General features: G+C 31.1%; 1 protein-coding gene and 1 pseudogene across 2 annotated transcripts; both read right to left on the reverse strand.

Annotated features, from left to right (window-relative positions):
• Positions 1-488: 488 nt before the first annotated feature.
• Positions 489-20112, reverse strand: LOC111631820 (ribonucleoside-diphosphate reductase subunit M2 B-like). 2 transcript variants are annotated; one of them, XM_023376133.1, is made up of 11 exons: positions 20029-20111; positions 19428-19480; positions 17619-17738; positions 17287-17539; positions 15958-16011; positions 9879-9899; positions 9523-9798; positions 9279-9412; positions 5895-6123; positions 1963-2181; positions 490-1902 (listed from the first exon to the last, which is right to left on the reverse strand). In XM_023376133.1, the coding sequence occupies exons 4-11, from the start codon at positions 17359-17361 to the stop codon at positions 1750-1752; spliced, it is 1161 nt and encodes a 386-aa protein (XP_023231901.1). In that variant the 5' UTR covers positions 17362-17539; positions 17619-17738; positions 19428-19480; positions 20029-20111; the 3' UTR covers positions 490-1749. The 2 variants fall into 2 exon arrangements, with proteins under 2 accessions (XP_023231902.1, XP_023231901.1); XM_023376134.1 differs by lacking the exon at positions 17287-17539 and having other exon boundaries at positions 489-1902; positions 20029-20112.
• On the reverse strand, positions 13645-15946 carry LOC111631821 (annotated as a pseudogene).
• Positions 20113-21832: the final 1720 nt, after the last annotated feature.

Here is a 21832-nt window from a genome sequence, read left to right on the forward strand (position 1 = left end):
GGAAAGAGTCAATGGAATATGGTCATCCTCTTCAAAAATACTTTGATTAACTGACTAAAGATGGTATAAAATATTTTGTAATTCAAATAATTTTTAAAATAGTATAATTTTAAAGTCTAAAAATGAAGAAATTACACTAAGAAATAAATTTTGCAACTTTTGACAGAACATTTATATACAGGGTGTTTCAAAATTGTCTTTAGAACAATTTTGAAATCACCCTGTATATAAATGTTGATAGAAATTCAGATTTAGCTACACACATTAAGACATCAAGTTTCAATTACAAACTTTTGCACCAAAAACTCCCACTGCAGTGCTTGATGTAATTCCCAGGAGGGTGGATTGGTCAGGATGCATCGATGGCATGACTACTTTGTTCCCCAGATTAACAATTTTTTCTTTTGGCAATTTGTTAAAGGGTTGCATGTACTGTACAGTATAGGGTTGCATGTACTGTACAGTACATGCAACCCTATACCTATAAATATGACCCAATTCCAAATTCAAATTACTGCTGCAGTTGCTCAAGTGAAACTAGAGATGCTACACTGGATGTGTGGGAAGAAATTGACTATAGATGACAAGTCTGCCACATAAGTAGAAATCACACTGAACCATAAAAAACCAAATGGACATAAAACTTGAATTGTTGGACTAACAAAGTCCAAAATGGATATGAGAACTAAAAGCAGGAAAAACCACCTCCATTGGTATTGTGGTCCTTTTACAGAGTATAGTAGTCTCTGTTTAGTAATCTGACATATATTGGACAATCTGACACCCAGTCAGATTACTGGAATTACATATTATATATGTATAGTACAGTAAAAAAAAAAAAATAGCACTTGGTTCACAGATTAGTTTATTGTATTAATCATGATTGTGACTGTTTTGCCAACTGCATATGCAATAAACAACTAGTGACTGACTGACTATACCAGAGGTGGCCAACAGTTTTTGCCCCCGAACCGAATTGGAAAGAAAACTTTTTTTTCATGGGCCGAACCAGAGGCTGCCCTAGAAAGATTTTGAGGTGGTGTGAGATCTCATTGTGGTGTCTCCCCATAGAGACTACAGATACATTTTTCACATTATCATTTATGCTGTGCTTAATTAAGACATTTGTAATGGAGTGTTAACTCTAAACACACAGCGAGTTGTTGACCTTTTTTTTTTAGGCGTCAGAATTTTTCGTAGAGCTATTCGGACTTGAGTAGCTAATATTGAAAGATTAATCGCAGGCCACATAAACTCATTAGACAGGCCTGATCTGGTCTACAAGCTGTATGTTGGCCATGCTTGGACTATACACTTATACCAGTCTCTCTCTCTCTCTCTGTCACTTACATTGACAAGTGATAACATGAAAATTTCACACATACCAACCTGCAGAGTGTCAAACTGTAGAGACTACTGCACTATGAGGAATTGAGTAGTTCAAATGTTTTATAGAATTTTATATTGAAATAGATTGTACAGTTTGTGTATGATTATGATACAATATTTTATTATAATTTAGCAATAAAAAAGTATAATGTCACTACACATACAACTTCTTTAACTTAATATAACTAAAATTATTTAAAATCTTTTTGTAAGTTTTATTCTCAAAACACAAGTTTTTTTCATAAAATTATATTTTTTTGTATAATATTAGAGGTGATGTTTATACAAAATAAATATTCCTCTGGAATATTTTTAATTTATATACATATACACATGTGTGCAAAATAAAAAAGCTGGAATTTAAAAATCTGCATCAACTGTAAAGCACTGTTCTTCTTTTTTCGCCATCACTCCACACTTTTGATACTCTCCCACTTTCTTTTCGAAAAAATTTGTCTTTCCTTCCAAAGAAATGTGCTCCATGAAATCGAATGGATTTTCAACATTATATACCTATTGAAAATAAGTTTTAATGGTTGAAGACAATAAAATGTCTGACATCATGCTACTCACCTTGCCACATCCCAACTCAACCAGAAGGCGATCTGCCACAAATTCGATGTAGCGTCTCATGAGGTTGCAATTCATTCCAATTAAGGCAACAGGAAGGGCTTCTGTTAGAAACTCTTGTTCTATCATGACCGCATCTTTAATTATTTTGATAATTCGCTCCTTGGAAGGTTTATTTATCAAGTGACTGAACATTAAACAAGCAAAATCACAATGAAGACCCTGTAATGGTATTATAGAACAATATCAGAATCATTGTCATTTATAATTAATTCTAATAAACTCATTTGAGAGAATTAACATTATAAATGACATATCACAATGGGGAATTTATGCATAGCATAACATTCATTAATTTGAGAAGATAACTTAAAATTTAAATGATACATTTACAATACTCAGTTCATAACACTAAATAATGAATTAAATTTATTCATGAGTAATTTCATGACATCACAAACTGGCCATTTTTGTTACTGTCCTGCTGAGTTGCAAGAAAAATTAAAATCTTGAAAATTTATTTACTAGACTTGAATAACATTTGAAATTCCTTGCTGATATCAAGCCTACTGAGGGTCTAAATCGGGGGGGGGGGGGGTGTCACCAAACTTTTTTCACAGCAGGCCATATAACAGAATGATGAGCATGGGCCTCAACCATTTTGTTCAATATGGTATACTGAATACACAAAAAATAAAGACGACCAACGTTTTTATTTACCAATACACTAACACTATTGCTGCAGCAAGCTCGTAATCACTTTTCTTAGAAACTTCATTGCAGGTACATACAGAAAAAGTGCTCTAATATCCAAAGTTGCAAAAAGTCACCATATCTTTTATTTCACTGATTTTCCTAAAAATTATATTACTGTCAGATGCAAAAATCAGATTGGACAAATTTAGCATTTTTACTTACACTTTTTAAAATTTTTTCTACATAGGAAGTTTATTTACAATCTATGATATTTCCTTATAAATAATTTTAGCTCATTTGTGGCACAGTGTGACAGCGGGGCCAGATCTGGCCCACGGGCTGTAGTTTGGTGACTCCTGATCTAAATGAAAAATTCTGTTATCAATCAGTAAACTTTCATCTGCTCATCCATAAGAATATTTCCAAAATTATGATGAAAACAGATAAATCAACCAATCATGTTTTGCTCACTTATGATATCTTAATATACATATTCATCTTAACATACAGGTATATTATGTAGAGGGTTCTGTGAGAAAATAGCAGTATTTTTACGTGTTTTAGAAGACTAAGGAATCCAAAAATGTCTCATAGTTCTTCGAATGCTTTGTTTTAGTACCAGGAGTTACAAGTTCAGACTACCTCTTAATTAAAATCCTACTCTGCAACAATGCTGTGCTGTGGAAGAAAAATCCCAATCTTGCTGTCTTTCAGCCAATATACTAAAGTGCCAAGAAATGTTCATTAACCTTATATTTTTGCAAAAACACAAGATTCTGAAGGTAAAAAGCTGAAGTGTAGCAAGACAGAGTATTCTGCAGTGCTGAACAGCATCTTAAGGGGCAGCTAGACTGACTGAACTTTAACTCTTCCAGCAATTTGAGGATTGTTTACAGGATATTTTTTGGTCTCTAGGCCTTTAGAACAGTGTAAAAATATTACCACTTCCTCACAGAACACAACAAAACATTTATATTTACTTTGCCTTCAGTTGCTTTACTTTCAAGCTATAGCATAGGTTCCTTTGAATGATTTTCTAGCTTTAGTTTGTTTTACTGTTTTTATGGTTTCCATTATCTTGTGAAACATTATAATCATGATTTCAGTTTGTTCTGTTACCAATAAATTGATTCCCACTGTTTATAAAGCTATAAATAACTTTAGCACTTGTATAGTCTCCAATGGAGTCATCATATCTTCATACAAGGACTTGATCTGAGACAACAACAATTACACATCCCAAATCTGCATTGACACATTCATACATCACTAAGACAACAGATTTTATTGTAAAACCCCAAATTTTTATTGGAAATCTGATATTAAATATTCCTACTATGTGTGCATCTTGAAAGATGATAAATTTCTGAAAATTACCTCCTACTTGCATAAAATCATTTCAGAGAATGTTGACAGTTGATGCACATGATGCAATAATTGTCAACATAAGTTATAAACACATTTAATTATATAAATTCACTTTTATAACAAAAATAATTATACACACTTAAAATGATAGTCCTAGTTTGATTGAGCAATGTTTCATTTCGTTTACACACAATAGCATTACTTTCCACCATTAATTTTTTGTTAACAAAATCAAAACTAAAGATGATCCAAATTCCAAAACTGCTCATGTGATACTTCAGTTTTCTTGTCCTGATAGGTGTTTGTACTAACTTGTTCAATGACTGTGGTGTAAACATGTATTTATTAAGCACAGAAAAGTGCCAGTGAAACAGCTTTGACTGATCCAATGCAAACAAAATGATGTAACAAAATAAGCTAGTTTATTCTATCACATTATTCTCAATTCCTTGGTCAACCTCTCAACATTCTAAAGTAGGAACAGCTGCATTACTTGAAGAAATAATATTAATGTACAAAATAATAGAAAACTGCCTAATAGCCTTAGTAAAAATGAGAAATCACAATTTTTCAGCTTTTTTTGGAAAAATATGCACATTGCACAACACACAACATTTATTCCAGGGCTGTGGAGTCGCGTAAAAATCTACCGACTCCAACCCTGACTCCGACTCTTCCTTACCATCCGACTCCGACCAGGGGCGGACTTGTTATCGAAAGAAACCCGGAAATTCTGATGTCATCACGTGACCTCAGAATAAAAGATTCACTAAATAGAGTTCTAATAAAGATAGAGCGTACAAACTTTTTATTCCAAAGCTAAAAGACTTCTCTAAGTAATATATAAATATGTATTCGATAATTTTTACCTTTTCGGCTGTTATATATAACAGAGGAAAAGTATAGCGCTCGCTCAAAAATGACCCCTCCCAAATTTTTATATTTTTGGACTCGGGACACCTTGAAATTTCGAGATATGCAAAAGATTCAAGGTTTTTTTCTATGTGTGGATGTCAGACTGTCTGGGGAGCATGATTTTGTTCACCCTGTTTGAAGCCTAATAATTTCTGTGGTCAGAGTGGTCAGAATCGGAGTCAGGTAATTTAACACAGGAGTTAGTTATTAAGCGTTAAAGTGGTTGAACTAAATCGTGTCCCCATATACATTCTAACATCTTAGGCGAGAACATCTTAATGGGTTTTACTGTACTATTGTAAAATGGCTAAAAAGCTTACTTTCAGGGTAGAGACGAGTTTTATTTTATTTTTTATTAAATTTTGAATGCTAATAACTAGTAAAATATTCATTAAGAGATATGACACATGACCACTTTTAGGTCTTTACCCTGTCGACCTTTACTTAAGAACCAAAATTTAATAGTATTAATGCCCCTTTATATGCAAGCCACAGTGCCACATTTCGTTTCTTAAACTTTACCCATTCTGAGATATTGTTTAATATCTCAGAACAGAAAATAAAGAAATTAAACAAATTAGACGTTAACACACACGCGTGTGCGAATTTTCCTTTTTACTGACTTTTTTGATTGGTTCGGGAGGTCTCCAAACTAGTAGATTTGCAAAAATAACTTGGGTCAAATTTGACACGATTCCAATACTTTTCCGTTTTATATACATAAGTAAAAAGGAGTCGGAGTCGGCGGATTTTTTTTTATGACTCCGACTCCGGCTAAAACACCGAAACTCCACGACTCCGACTCCACAACCCTGATTTATTCATTAGATTTGTTTTCACCCATTACATCTGGCCACATAACTTGTGACCTGACATTGTTAAACTTATCCACAGACCATATTAAAAACAAACAATCTTAAATGGCAACTTTTAAATTAAAAATTTAGATGACTCACTTCATCTCTGCTGATTAATTCATTACTGAATGTTAATCCAGGCATAAGACCCCTCTTTTTTAACCAAAAAATTGCTGCAAACGATCCAGAAAAGAAGATTCCTTCGACTGCCGCAAATGCAACAACACGTTCTCCAAATGTGGAAGTCAGATCATTTATCCAATTTATTGCCCAGTCAGCTTTTCTTTTGACGCAGGGTAATGTCTCTATTGCATTAAATAATTTATCTCTAAATGAGGGAAAAAAACAAAAAAATGTATTTAGAAATCATTTTATAAAAATATAACTAGTTTCAATGAAAAAGATATACTACTATTTAATTGCTTTTTATATATGTTAAAAAATAATTGACCAAACAATATTCTGGCTCCAATATTTAGTAAACCATAAACTTTTTAAAACTACCACTGATATATAATTACCTGAAGATCAAAACCACCCATAAAGATTACGGTTATTTCAACAATTTTGATCCCATAACAAAGTCATAACTACAATATTCTCTAATGGCCCTTGAAATCAGTCATTATATATAACCAAATGTCCATGTTGAAAACATTAAGCACCAAATAATTTTAGGGTATCTTGAATTTTCTGTCCATAATTATTTCTTGATCAAAACAAGTGTTCATAGGATAATTCATACTTTAGTTTTTTTATTCAGAATATCTAAAAGCTGTTACAGCATAAAAAAATTAATCCAATTTTCAAAATTTTAAATTAATATAAAACAGTAATGACAACAGTTCTGTTTTAGTTAATAACTTTACTTATCAATAACAAGAAACATTTTAGTAACTTCTGTTCAAGTGGTTTTTTGTTATTAATACCTCTAAGTTTATTCTGACGTGCACTTTTTTTTTTTTTAACTCTTTCTGCCCTATGGGCACTAACAAGGGGACCTTATGGTCTCCGAAATTCAGTTCGGGATGAGACTTTGCAGGTTAGTAATATACCTCAAGGGTGTCCACCCAGAAGAATTGTAAAGTGCACTAGCCAGAAGATTCCGAGAAAAAGGGCTCTTAAAGTTTTAAGCACAGCTCGTATTACTGGTCGATTTTACATTATAGCAGCACAGTGAAATAGCTGAGTCTCAGACTCAGTCATTTTGATGTGCTGCCATAGTGTAAAATCAACCAGTATACGTGCTCTGCTTAAAACTTTAGAGCGCTTTTTCTCGGAATCTTCTGGCTAGTGCACTTTATAATTCTTCTGGGTGGACACCCTTGAGGTATACTATTGGGTTGTTCGGAAAGTAAGTTTGTTTTTTTTTCCCGTGAAAAAAACCACAATATTTTTTAAATAAATAATTACAGTAGAGCGTCGTTTATCCGAAAGCTGGTTATCCGAAACGTCCATTATCAGAAAGCATTCCAGTCGACAAATTTAAATTTTCGCTAGTGCTGTGGCGCTGCAATCTTCGGCTATTTCTTGGGCTACTCAAATATTTTACGTTTTTGATACTGAATTAACATCTGAAGTATAGTTTTTTATTGTTTTTATATTTTTCAATAAATTTATTTTGTTTGTACAAACTAAAAAAATAATTTTTAACGATACAATAGTCTTCGTTAGGCTTAACACCGACGAAAATTCAACGCGAAGCGACACGCAGGATAGCGACACGGAGAGAAATTTCAACATGGGATAAATTAATATATTTTTTCGTACATGATTCGTTATCCGAACCACCCCAGTCTCCAATTGATTCGGATAAACGACGCTCTACTGTATTTTATTGAATTATATATCGACCATTTTGGTCAAATACCTGTTGTCATCGTTTCTGGTAGTAGCATGATTTCACATTCATAAAAGTTTTTATCGTTGCTTACAAAAAACTGATCCAAGTGATTTTTGACATTGTCATTTTAAGTAAATGTCTTACATTTAAAAAAATTTGTATAGACCGGAACAAGTAATAATCTGAGTGTGCTCAATCTGGCTAATATGGTTGGTGTGATTGCATGTCCCATCTAAGTTATAACAGTTTCTGAGTTACCAAACTTGGGTGAAATTTGACATTATCGTGGTAAAACACTACACCTGTTTTGTTGATCAATTCTGGCCACCTTTTCTGTTTTATGATATTACTCAATTTGTTTACTCGATGGCAGCACACTTTCGAATCAACTGTTAAATTGTCTGGTAAAAACTCCAAAAAAATTTCCTTAAAATCACACCAAAGAGAGCATCTCTCTTTAACATGTGGAACCCATATATCAAGCTTTGAAATGAAACCAATTTGTTTCAAGTAATCATAAACAGTTTAATTTGACAAATTTAATCTCTTAGTGATTTCACGTGTTGTTATTCCGCAATTTGCTTCAATCAGTACCTTTATTTTGTTTTCATTGGCTTCAACTGGCCATCCAGAACGTGGTGCATCTTCAATATTGAAATTGCCAGAACAAAATTTTGTAAACCAGTTTTGGCACTGTCGTTCTGTCAACACATCATCTCTATACATGTACCACAATTTTTTTCTTGCTTGAACAGCATTTTGATTTTTTGGTAATAAAAAAGCAAAATATGCTGAAAATGATGCTTTCGATCTTCCATGTTTGATGAGACACAAAAAATAAACAATTGCACAAAATTAAACAAAATTTTTTACAAATATGCCTTAAAATGCTAGCTGTCAAAAAATATATAGATAATACGATTTAGAATGAAAATTGCAAGAAAAATATGATTAATCCGTCTAGTGGTAAAAAAAAACAAACTTACTTTCCGAACAACCTAATACTAACCTGCAAAGTCTCATCCCGAAAGGAATTTCCGAGACGGTAAGGTCCCCTTGTAAAAGGGCCTCTTTTAGCAAGCCCATTATGAGTTAAGCAGGCTCACAATGGGGCAGTCAGGTAAGGGATGGGTCAAAAAATTTCTGGGGATTTTTTGACCTGTCCGGATTCAATCCAGGTCTCCCAGAATGGTAGGCTGCCACCTTGACCACTCAGCCATCTGGCCAGTCTGATGTGCACTGCCAAAGGTTATCCACAAAGAGACCAATATAAAGTATATAAAAATGTTCCAAAACTGGCTTCAATATCTTTATTAAAGTTTAAAGTTGCATTCAAAAATCCATTAGTTTCAATGAGAGAATATATATATAACAAATATATATTATATAATGTATTATACAAATGTATTGCTCATTATAACTAACACAAAGGAAATAATAATATTGATCTAATGTACTTTCATAGTAATTTTATTTTCAATAGAATAATGTTTACTATAAAAATAAGTAACTGTTTGCTCATCATTTCCACATAGAAAAATCAGCAGTTTACCATTTATACAATCTTTTTTTAACTTTGAATAAATTAAAATCAATGCAAATCATTTTGCTGGTTTTAATTTATGCAAACGATGCATTACCTTTCATCAGGATCCGATATATATGTATCAATTAACAGGCTGTACATCTCTGAATGAACATTTTCTATTGCAATCTGAAAGCCATAGAAGCAGCGTGCTTCGGTTACTTGAACTTCTTGACTAAAACGATCTACCTAAAAACAACCAAATAATCATCAATTAAATCAAATATTTATAAACAAATATCTTATTTGTTAGTTTTTTCAACATCATACAAAAAGAACTGAAGCATAATTAGACTAACCAAATTTTCATTTACTATGCCATCACTAGCAGCAAAGAAAGCTAATACATGAGAAATAAAATGCTTTTCATCATCATTCAAGAGTTCCCAATGAGAAAGATCCTTTGAAAGGTCAACTTCTTCAACCGTCCAGAATGAAGCTTCAGCTTTCTTGTACATCTGCCAGATATCAGGATATTCAATGGGAAAAATGACAAAGCGTCTTGGATTTTCTCGCAACAGTGGTTCATCTGACTCTAAAGTAATTGGTTTCACTTGCTTCTTAGTTTTTGTCACCTAAAAAATAAATTAATTCATATTATTTTAAAATTCACTTGAAGTTTTATTTGTTAAATATTCCAAGAAATTGAACTCACCTCTGAAACATGTGGCAAATTCTGAAAAAATTTTTTCTTTTAATTATACAAATCATTTAAAAGCAAGTAATTCAATAAAGAAGTGAAGAATGTTTACTCTAATGCAGAAATTATTAAGTTTTTAAAATAATACTTTATCACTCATAATACACAAAAGAAACTCTAACACATTTATTAAAGACAGATGGACATAAATAGAAAATTAAGTCACCATAGAACATAATAACATGCCCCATAAAATGTCTCCTTTGACCTTGACAATTAAAATATGCAATTGGTTGAACCCATCATTCACATTTAATAGGGGTCTTAATTTTGTTGCTTTCATATGCATTGGTCCAAACTTTATTATAAAGTTTCTATAATTATATGCAACACTAGAAATGCATAATATTAATGGTCAGAAAGGAAAGCATAAAACTTTAATCATAAACTTATCTATTTTTGGTTTCTAAACCAATCTGTAACAAATTATTAATAATCTTTCAATAGTTATTGAAAGATTATTAATAAATTTGTTGAACTATTAAACTAAAGAGATCTCTAAGAGTAGCATTACAGTAGTCTCAATAGTTTGAGGATTACCACTTAAATCAAAGTACTGTACATGAAATTTTATGCATTTTGGTTGAGTAAATACAGTATTTGGGTAATTCAAATCAAAGTGTATGATGTGAGACACTGAAATTGTAAGTACATTGAAAGATCTAACAATGACTTTCAATTTATTGCATTGTGAAATGATATGGTTGCCAGATAATTCCAGATACAGTTGCCACTTAACCCTTATTGTGCAGGACATTACGTATTTTACACGCAATACAGTAATATCCCGAACTTACACGATAGGTGGGACTGAGCGTAAGTCGGGGTATAAATTCGCAATTTGTGTAAAATCCAAGTTGGATGTATGTAAGCTAATAAATGTTCTCATTAATCTTATCTCGTCTTTTGATTCATTCACGGTTACAAGAAATCACCACAGTCTCGAGTCTCCATAGATATAACAAATACAGAAATAAATAACACAAAATAAATTGTAGCTATGTGTCGATTCCACGCGACACGTCCAAACATGTAAGCTGAACAATAGCGTGGGGGGGGGATGAGTAATCAATAGTTGCGTGGCGCTCAAAAAGACGAATCAACGAGATTTGAAAATCACGTAACTCTGGGTAGCGTGAGTCGAGGTATTACTGTATATTACTATTTATATAATGTTAATGTTAAATTATTTAATAATACATGTTAATGATAAACATGACAATATTTATTGCCTTTACTTATTACTATTTTCCATTGTATGTATATTCCATATATTCAAAGCTTAATTTGCTTGTGCCACTAACTATAGATGGTGTATGAGTCGACTAAAATGGCTGTCACAACGGGTATAGCATGCCTGTCAACATAGACAACACACAAGTGACTCATTTGTAATAACTTTTCTCTTTGTAGTGAAAACATTTTATCCGACATAACTACAAAATCAACTAGGATTAATGTCAATGATTTCACTTTGTGACATTTTAGAATATGTGGGTGATCGAAAAAGATGTCTTCTAGAAGGATAGGAAATGCTAAAACAGATAATTTGCTGTAGCATTGCAGAAGGAATATATCAGACAGATAATGAGGATTGCCCAAAATAAAAATTTTCACTCTGCTTATCTAGTGTTGTTTCAAAAAACAACCTCATGAAATCACGTTAAATATAAAATGGAGTTCAGAACTCAATAAATATTTGATAACACCTATTCAGTGTACTTGCATAGCAGGAGAAGCAGGATACTATAAGAATTCAATAGGGACACTGCTTCATATAAACAGGTAAAACACTCAAATAACTAATAATTGTTTTGGTATGAAGAAGATATAAGTAAGTAAGTACTTTTCTCTTGCAGGTATGGTAGTACAGACCTGCTCAAGATTTGAGTTGTACTGATCTTGAGCAGTATTGGAGCAAAATGTCAAGCAGGTCTGATAGGAGATATGGAGCTTGTAGAGTTGAAAATTTGTGCCATATCCAAACAAAGGAAACAGAAATTCTTTCATTAAATGAAAGCCAAAGAGATGCTATCAGAGAACGCTTTTTTCAAGAATTACCTGATTCTGCTTTAGCAAAGCATTCAATTGGAAGAATATGCTTAGTAGCCAAAGCTGTATAAAGTTCAGCTGATAATATTGTACCACACTGGTCAGTTTTAAAAATAATTGAACACTATATGGACTGTAATAAATATTTGCCAGGGTTCAATATACAGTAGAGCGTCGATTTTCCGATTCAATTGGGGACTGGGGTTGTCCAGATAACTGATTTACGTACAAAAAAATAGTTTAACGTAACCGATGTCGAAATTTTTCTCCGTTGCATGTCGCTTTGTGTTGAATTTTTGTTGATGTTAAGCCTAACAAAGACTATTGTATCGTTAAAAATAATTTTTTTATTTTGTACAAACAAAATAAATATATTGAAAAATATAAAAACAATAAAAAATTATACTTTAGTATCAAAAACATAAAATATTTGAGCAGCCCAAGACGTAGCCAAAGATTGAAGCGCCACAGCACTGGCGAAAATTTAAATTTGCCAACTGGAATTCTTTCGGATGATTGACTTTTGGAAAATCGACACTCTACTGTACTACAGAGAAAATATTTACAAAAACAAGAGAGAGATAGAAAACATTTGCCACTTGACAATAGAACAAAATAACAATTTGTGGAAGAAAGTAGTATTGGAGTGACAGGATCAGTGTGATATGAACTATATACTTATGGAAGGAGGAAAAATGCAGACTGGTGAAAGAAGTTAACAAATATTTAGAAGCAAATGTAAAGGGAAATGAAAATACAGAGTATGGTAAAAAATGGGAAAAAACAGCACTCACATTGTATGGAAACCTCTATGGTTGTGATGTCAAACAGTTTGGTTTGATAATTTCACCATTACTACCATGTTTTGCATTTTCTCCTGATGGGCTTGCATTCAACAATGAAAAACCTATCAAGCTGCTATAAGTAAAGTGCCCCAAAATTGGCACAGAAAAATCTGCAGGAGAAATGGTGCAATCTCTTAAGTATATAGTACATGATGGGCATGGCAATTACAGCTTTAAAAAAACCATAAGTATTATGGGCAGGTCCAATTAGGTTTGGCTTCATTAAATTTAAATTCATGTGATTTTGTAATATTCAGTAGCAAAAACCAAACCCTTAAAACCCTTGAAGTTTTAGCAGATTACAGTTTTATTCATAAATTGACAGAAAAGCTATTTTTATGATTTTACCAAAATTATTTTTTCTTATCTATGCAGAATAATCTAAAATACAACAATCTCAGTGATTTCTGATGGAAAAAGTGTGAAGAAAATACACGGTACTTTGAATTTTATTAACTTATAACTAGTGCCGGCCCAAGGCAAATTTTAGGATGGAGCGAGATCCTATTATGGCACCCGGGAATGGAACCCTGCCAACGCATTCAACCCACACGCGTTTCAACAGATAAGGTCATTCACATACTGGCCACACGCTTGCAATTAAAATATCAAAAAGTGAAAAAAATATTTTTTCCTTTAATTTTCTTTCCACTGAGGCGCCCCCAGGACTTAGTGCCTGGAGCAGCTGCTCCGTTCGCCCTATGGTAGGGCCGGCTGTGCTTATAACAATATTAACACCCATAATGTTTATGTAAATAATACAAAATAAATGATGCAACAAATTAAAATAAAGTCATTTTCTTTTATTCAGTATTTTATTTATAATTCACAAAGAAAGATATTTTCTTACAGATTTATGCAAAATAATTAGAGAGTTAAGTACTAATAATTACAAGCAATATTGTTGGACTGCAACTCACCAACACAGGCAGAGATATCAAGCATTTTAAAACTGTGAAAATATTCAATTCATTGTCTGATTTTATTATTATTATTATTTTTTGTTTTGGAATGAAATGTTTTGTCCTAAGTTGTGTTTGATTTCTTTATCATACAAAAATTGAAAAACAAAAATGAATAAGCCTTATTAACTATAAGATTATGAAAAAAACAGTATTAAATTGCTGTTTAATACTGTTTCATTCATTATATAGCATCAAAATGAAAATGCTTACACCACTCTTCAAAATTTGTCATCACCCAATATTGGTCTAAGTAAATTTACTAGACCACAAATAATGGTTAGAATGTTGTCAATGTGTGGCAGTAAAGTTCAGTCTAATTTTTGTTTTAAAACGGCAAATAGTTTCATACTCTGAATAGTTTGTTCAACATGAACCGTGGCCTATGCTATTTCTGCAGTTTCCAGTGCGTTGTGCTTGCTTAACAGATTTTGCTTCCTTACAAATGGTGGACATACTAAACCAATAGCTCTAGCAGAACAAGCATCTTCTATATGAAAACCTTTATCTTATCTGTCATTACTTGATCTGCATAAGGATCAAGTAAATTTAACAAATTTGATTCCTCAAATATGACTGTCAGATGCCCTACCTCCATATGCTTTACTTAAATAGGTGATAAGACCAGATGGGGCAATTCCAACTAATACTTTAACAGTCTGCTTACGATAGTAATGGGAGTAAGTTAATATTCTGCAACTAATACACTTTGGTTTTTCAACCAAAACTTCAGTGCAGTCTAAAACCATACAAACATTGCTGTATTTTTGAAAGCACACAGGCAAGTTTTTCATTATCTTTTCTTTGGAAGGCCACACAATTTCAGCACTTAATACTTGGCTCAGATAAGTAATAATATTAAAAAATATTCTTCTACATGTCATGGTAATTTGAAATAAAACTGAAACACAAGCAAAAGACAAGGCCAGTTTTAACTTCATCATAACAAGAACAATTTTGACTTTAGTACACATCATAGTAGGTTTACAAGCAGTAATGTTGGACTGCAACTCACCAACACAGGCAGAGATGGTATCAAGCATTTTAAAACTGTTTAAATCTGTGAAAATATTCAATTCATTGTCTGATTTTATTAAGTCAAATACAGTAAATTTTAAGATTGAATGTAAAAGTGTATTCACTTGAATTCCTTTTTCCATTAAAATATCCCTCTCCTCCTGAATGTTGAATTTTTCACTTAAGTTTAAGAGTGCCATAGCTGCATCTTTTTCTGTTTGTGATACTGATATCACAAATAGAGGATGAAGATATGACATCATTTGTTGATCTCTACATGCACAGTAGTCAATACATGATTTAGACCAGGATATACTGGGCTGTGGCAATTCCAAAATATTGGTGTCATTATTAGATATGTAGATTTTTCCTTGATAGAAGTTTTCTTATTTGCCAGATATAAAATCAATAAAAATTTATTGATTTCAATCATTATAAGATCTTGTTTTGGCATAACATTATTAAAGAAATGCATCTGACATAAATAAGGCTTTTATTACTTCTGGTGACTGCTTTAGTTGAAATATGAAAATTAAGAAACCTTTATTCCGTATTTCTTGTCTTTTTGGGCACAAATGAACCTTTGCTCAGCAATCTGTTTTCAGGTGGTTGTATCAAACTTCTTTATCGGTATGTTTTTAGTTGGATACGAATTAGGTTTTAAATAATGATGAGAACATGGAAACGTAAGTACCATATGCGATAATAGTTAAAATATACTTATAAGAAATGTTGTTATTACCTGGCAAATAGTAATCATCTTTGTCAAAATGCAAACTGCAAACATACATAGATTTTGTTGATTGCTTTCCTAACTTCAGTTTTATTTCCCACTTTTTTCCAGTAATTTATCTTTTGGGAATGTGTGCATATGTACTGAGTATGAAGCACCTATAGACTTACATCCAAATACACAACAATACTTATTATTTATCATTGTAGATTGAACACTTCTATTCTTACTGATCACAGACCTTATACCCATAGCAGCTGCCATTATGTAGTTCACGCTAATACCGTTAGGTGTCGATCAATCTTTGGCACAAATGAATTTAAGCTGATTATGAATGATCAAATTATCAAGACTCTACTGTACAGTACTTATTATCAATAGTATATTCCAGAGTAAAAATTCAAACATATGTAATGAATTGTTACCTGCTTTTGACTGTCTTGCAAAATTCTTGGTTTTCTCTCCAGTAATGCACCATCCTAAACAAAGCACACAAAAGACTAAGCATAAAATATTCAATTTTTGCAATTTATTACTATTTTTAATAATCAGTTAGCTACTTAATTCATCATAATGTTCATTTGTGTTAAATCCATTCCATAAACCATACAGAAGGGATAAAATGTATTAGAATTGATAATAACATTTTAAAAAATTATTAATACAAAATTCAAGCTTAATTTATATTGTTCCATGCATATATATGTAATTAATTAATTATCACATAGATCTTATTAAAAGAGCAATTAACAAATAGTTATGTCTATTCATACTTTTTACATATCCTAAATGAATTATAACACACTTTTAGCTTTCCAATGGACATTGCCCAAAAATATAATCATGCAAATCATCATCCTTAATTATGAATTCTTTACTTTTATCATTCAATATTTAAAATGGCTCTCTTGAAATTTCAAACTAAGACATATACACACATGTAATTGCATAAACTTAATATTTTTTTTCAATACAAAAATGTTAGTCACATAAAAACAGAGATTACATACAAACATGTTACTGAGTTAAACTGAGATGAAAATATACAAGATCTAAAAAATTAAATAAGAATTATAAAATAATTTTCTTGCATATTCCCTTACATCTAATTACTTAGAATGCCTGTTGCAAGTGATAAATGTATTTTTTTTGTGTCATAATAACTATTAAACACGTATCCAATTAAAAGCAAATTTTCTATAGTAAATTACTGTTGACTTTAAATGTCAATTTGTTTCTTAAAATATATAATACCTATATTTGTGTTAAGATTTATTCCATATCTTGTAACAGTACAAATATATTCAGAGAAATCCACTTACTGCTATTGCTGTGCATTGTGAAATAATGAAACGTTAATTTGAATCAGTGTTCTCCCAAGGAAAACATTTTTGATAGTCAACCTGTACTATTCATTAGCTGTACTGCAAATTACCGTAGAAACTTCATTAATGACAATAAAACAATACTCAATAGTGTAATCTATAATCTGATTATTTTAAAAAGTTAAACTATATTAATCGTCATAACTTGCTAAATTATTAAAGTCTTTATAAAACTGCCTATGTGCCGTTAGTTTACCCAGATAAAAATAAATAGAAAACAATCACTTTAAAGAATATATAAAATAAAGAAAGAATTTTTACGAAAGTTTAAAACGATTCTCCAACGTCATTTTTTTCCAGTTTTTAAAAAATGCCGCCAAATCATCTAACAACATTTCGCGCCAAATTATATAATACAAAATAATTTACCATATTTTCCTTCATCGAAGCGAAATTCTTGGTATATCCATTTTTATTCATGGATTTAAGCACTTTAGAAGACATTCTTTCAAGCTTACGAAACGAAAAATAAGTTAAAATAGAAGAGACGTACGTTACGTCGACTCCGACAAGCAATGCACACAGCTACAATAACAAGTTTCTCCAACAGCTCTACTTTTCATTCATAGTTGGCGCTAATTTTGACCAATAACCACCAGAGTAGTACGCATTAACCAATAGGCTTTAACAAACGTAAATTCATCATCCAATCTCTTTAAAGTTTAAAAAAATGAATAATGATAAAAAACATTCCGACTTACCATTAATTAACGGAACTTCTTATTTGTTAATTTACGTTGAAACATAATTCCAAATTTTCGTAATTAAAACGATATTTGATAAAACATTTTATAATTTATTCTTTCAGATTTATGCCATTTCTATTTTTAAAAAAATATAAAATTAATAAGAATTATTTAATTACTTTTAAATTATTAAACGTAGTTTATTATATTGTATTTTTTAAATATAATTTGATTTCTGTAAAACATTTTAAAGAAAAGCTCAAACAATTCGTTTAAAACTATACTGTACATTCAAGTTTATTCCTGAAAGATCACGTGATTCTCTTATCCATTGATCTCTAATATGTTGCATTTCAAAATGATGAAATAATTTAAAAAGTTTTCGAATTATTTATATAAATTAATTATATTATTACTGCCTACAGCTTAAAAAAATACTTTTGGACTAGAATTGTTTTACAATTTGAATTTTGCAAGTTATGAACTTCAGAAAGTCACGTGGCATTTCAAGAATCAACACGAAACCAACGCCTATTATTACTCATTAAATAAGTAAATCTGTAATCAATTAAAATAATCCGTTTAATTCAGCTGACGAGAAGCTGGTTACGTAATTGGTTGTATTCTATTTTAGAAATTAAATCTATTTCGTTATTGAACAATCCACGTGTCAATTTTTTGGTCTGAGTTTCTTTTAACGTTCTAATATATATCTAAACATACAGCTTATTTATTTCTATTTAATTTATAATTATTTATATTAAAAAATTTTAAACGTGTGGACTTATAATGTATCCTTTTTATTTTATCTTTCTTGATATTTTTGTATATAAAGTGATAAACAGTTAACTTTAATATAAGTAAAATATAATTTATTCTATATTATACATCCTAATCAATACTAAAGATTCATCAAAGAATATTTAATTATTATTTTCACTTTATTTAATGTATAAATACTTTTCAAATATAAAATATATAATCTACATATACAGTATATTAAGTTAACTTAATGGGAGTTAACCTTCAAGGATTTGGATTATTCTGAGAATTGACATATTCACATTTATCTTTATTTTGTTGTATATTTACATAATTTTTAAATTACATTTTATTGAAATTATAAGAATGAGTAGGATTTATTGTTCTGTTCTATTTGAAGGGATGTGTTCGGTTCTGATTACTGTGCAATTAAAACCATTTTTCGGTACGTAGGATATAAAAAAATTGTTATACTCTATATAAAAATATAGAGTATAACAATATAGAGTATACTCTACATAAAAATATAGAGTATAACAATTACTTAGTGACAAAAATAGTCACTCAGTTTGTATGTAAATTTAACACAGTATATTTAAAAATTTGTTTTTATTGGAGATTTTTAAATAAAACAATAGAAATTCGTTTAAAAATTATAAAATCTGTTTTAAAGTTTATATCTCTTGTATTTTTAATGTAATTCTTAAATTATATTTTATTAAAATAATAAAAAAAAACGAAAATGTTTAATTCTTTCAGCTGGACATCTAAAGTTGTGGGTTCCTGATCGCAATCGAGAACACTTTACGGTTTCTGGACTTAAATTTATATATTAGAGTTTATGTTGTCGATTGATAAAATTACGCATTCGTTTATTATTCGAACTTAAAAAGCATTTTAAAAAATTATTTTCCTTTTTACTGTAAATATGAATTTCTAATAAAAGGAAAACAATTCACGTAATGAACTTTAAATTCTGTACTTCTATCGGATAATATGCTATCAATGCGAGAGTTCTGCATATAACTGATAAATTCGAAAGGTCGGACAATCTTAACTCACCATCAAGGCACGAAATCGTAGCGTTGTGCCACGTGACTGGTTTCATTTATTTTCTGGAAATTGTGAAATATGTTATTAATTTAATAAGAAACTTCACAAAAATCGAAATTAAATTAAATTAACGTCTTTTTAATATAAATATTTTTAAAAAAATTAGTTTTGAATATTTCCGAGTGATGGCGTTATAATTTTACCGCAATTTAGAGTAAGCAATTCTACCGTTAAATTGCCTCAACGAGAATTTTCATTGTTGTATCATGATTAGGTCATACTTATTATTTTAGTTTGAAATTAAAAACCTGTATTTTTAAGTTTTATTTGTGGTAATTTATTAATAATTTTAATATTTCTTTCTGAACTTTTAATAATTATTTAAAATTGTTATATAATTCGTAAATTATATAAACAGAATAAGTACAATTAATTGAGACTATAATATTAAACTCCTTTTTAATATGCCTTAGAGATTTCCAAACAATTCTATCTACCATTTTCCATCTACATAAAATTTCTGTTTGATTCCGATTAATTTATAAATGCAGAAACTATAATTTAAAGAGTATTACTGCCCTAAATGAAATTAAATACTAAGTTAACTCACGATTTACTTCCGTAGATGTATCCCTTTCTTTCTCAAGGACATTTTAGAGTAAACACGTTCGGTTTGTTACCGGTGCCGTATTGAATGAGTGAGCGCGATCAAGTGATGCAGTGTACTGTACTTGCGTATTCATCCTAGGCGGATCGCGGTTCGTACCCATGTTTTTCGGAGTTTGGAGATGACCTAGATTTTAATTTGCATTACGACTCTACAGGATGGCCACAATCTTCCGTTATCCCCTTATTTATATAATTACTTTTTATCAAAAAACCTGCTATACCGGTACAAAACAAATGATTTGTATAAACCAATGTTCCGCAACCGGTGTGCCGTCACAAAGTGTAAGGTGTGACGTGAACTTTTACATATTCTATTAATTTCAAGCTTTATTTATATATTTTTATCACAGTTGCTGTGCTTCTTATGCTTGTATTTCAAGTGTTATCTCATAAGTGCCGCAGCACTTATGAAATAAGATGATGTTCGTTTATTCTTTATTACAAGCCACCATTTTTATGTATTTTAAGAAATTAAATGTAAAATAAATTTGCTCACGGGTGTTGATGTCTTGTTTAATAATAATAATAATAATAATAGGTTAGTGGCATTACGTAATTCTGTTAATTAATAGTATCATATCATACGCTTTTGAGGGGAATAACATTTTGGTATGCCGTGTTGAGAAAGTCGAGTCATGGATGTACCGCGAATAGAAAAAGCTTGCGGAACACTGGTATAAACTAATGAACTTAAGAGTAATGCGGTTTTGTGGCTATCCAGTAGAGCAGTGTTTCTCCATTGCCTGTCCGAAGAAAAATATTTGACCTTACTGATGCCGGCGCAGTTGAGTACGGTAACATTTAAATTAGTAATCTAGAGTTACTAATTTAAAGCACTCTGTATGTGCTTTGTGACGTACAGTAACTCTGGATAAGCATAATTCATAATCGCATATAATTACTGGTCCACATAAAGTTATCCATAATTTTACCGGCGGCAATGAAAAAGAGGTTGAGAAACACTGCTATAGAGAATAAATTTTAATGTAACTAAGGGAGATATACTTAATGAAAGTGGCCTTTTTTATAGAGCTTATATAATGTAAAAGCCGTGTCACGCCATACTCGCTTTCTTAGAGCCTCATTTCGCTGTTTATTACAGTACTGATATTTCTGTCTTATATCCGTATCCGTATAATGCCTGTAAAGAAATTGGTCCAAGGGCCTCAAAAGTACTTAAAACGACCATGTACACGAATAAGATCCTATCTCGGATCTTGGAGGTTGTACACAAGGTCTTAAAAGTGTACTTTCTAGTAAAAAACCATTGCATTAATAATGCAATAATATGGCTAGTGTGGTAATGAAGCTGGCCGAATAATCGAGACGGAAAAAATATCGGTTTGTCACTCTGGGAGTTGGATAGATGGGATAATGCATGGATCTGTCAGGGGTGTCTCCCGGGCAATGTTCCCTCTAAGCTGCGCGGCCGCGCACTGCTCAAATTGTTGCCGCGCACGAAAATTTATGTGCATCGCAGGCAGGCGAGCACACCGATTTGAATTGTTGTTTACTTATTTCTCACTCTGTCTGCAACATGATTATTGCTACGTATATTTCGATTAAATACATTAAATCATTGGCAAAAGTTAATATTTTGTATAAAAGTATGTTTTAAAATGAATTTTAATCTCTTCTTTATAATTAATTATTTTAATTTTTATACGAAAAAATAAAATTATATATATATGCTCAGCACAAATTTTTTTTTGCTCAGAGAAGTATATGTTCCGCTCATCTACAAA

This window comes from Centruroides sculpturatus, unplaced genomic scaffold (assembly GCF_000671375.1).
Source record: "Centruroides sculpturatus isolate CEXI.00-Female unplaced genomic scaffold, Cexi_2.0 scaffold180, whole genome shotgun sequence".
In the NCBI taxonomy this organism is placed as follows: Eukaryota; Metazoa; Arthropoda; class Arachnida; order Scorpiones; family Buthidae; genus Centruroides; species Centruroides sculpturatus.

Coding starts and splice junctions, on each gene's coding strand:
- LOC111631820 (XM_023376133.1), bottom strand. CDS start 17,361: ATGTCTTCTAAAGTGCTTAAATCCATGAATAAAAATGGATATACCAAG. Junction 6,124..9,278: donor ATATCGGATCCTGATGAAAG/GTAATGCATCGT, acceptor TCCCTCATTTAG/AGATAAATTATTTAATGCAA. Junction 2,182..5,894: donor AATTAATCAGCAGAGATGAA/GTGAGTCATCTA, acceptor ATACCATTACAG/GGTCTTCATTGTGATTTTGC.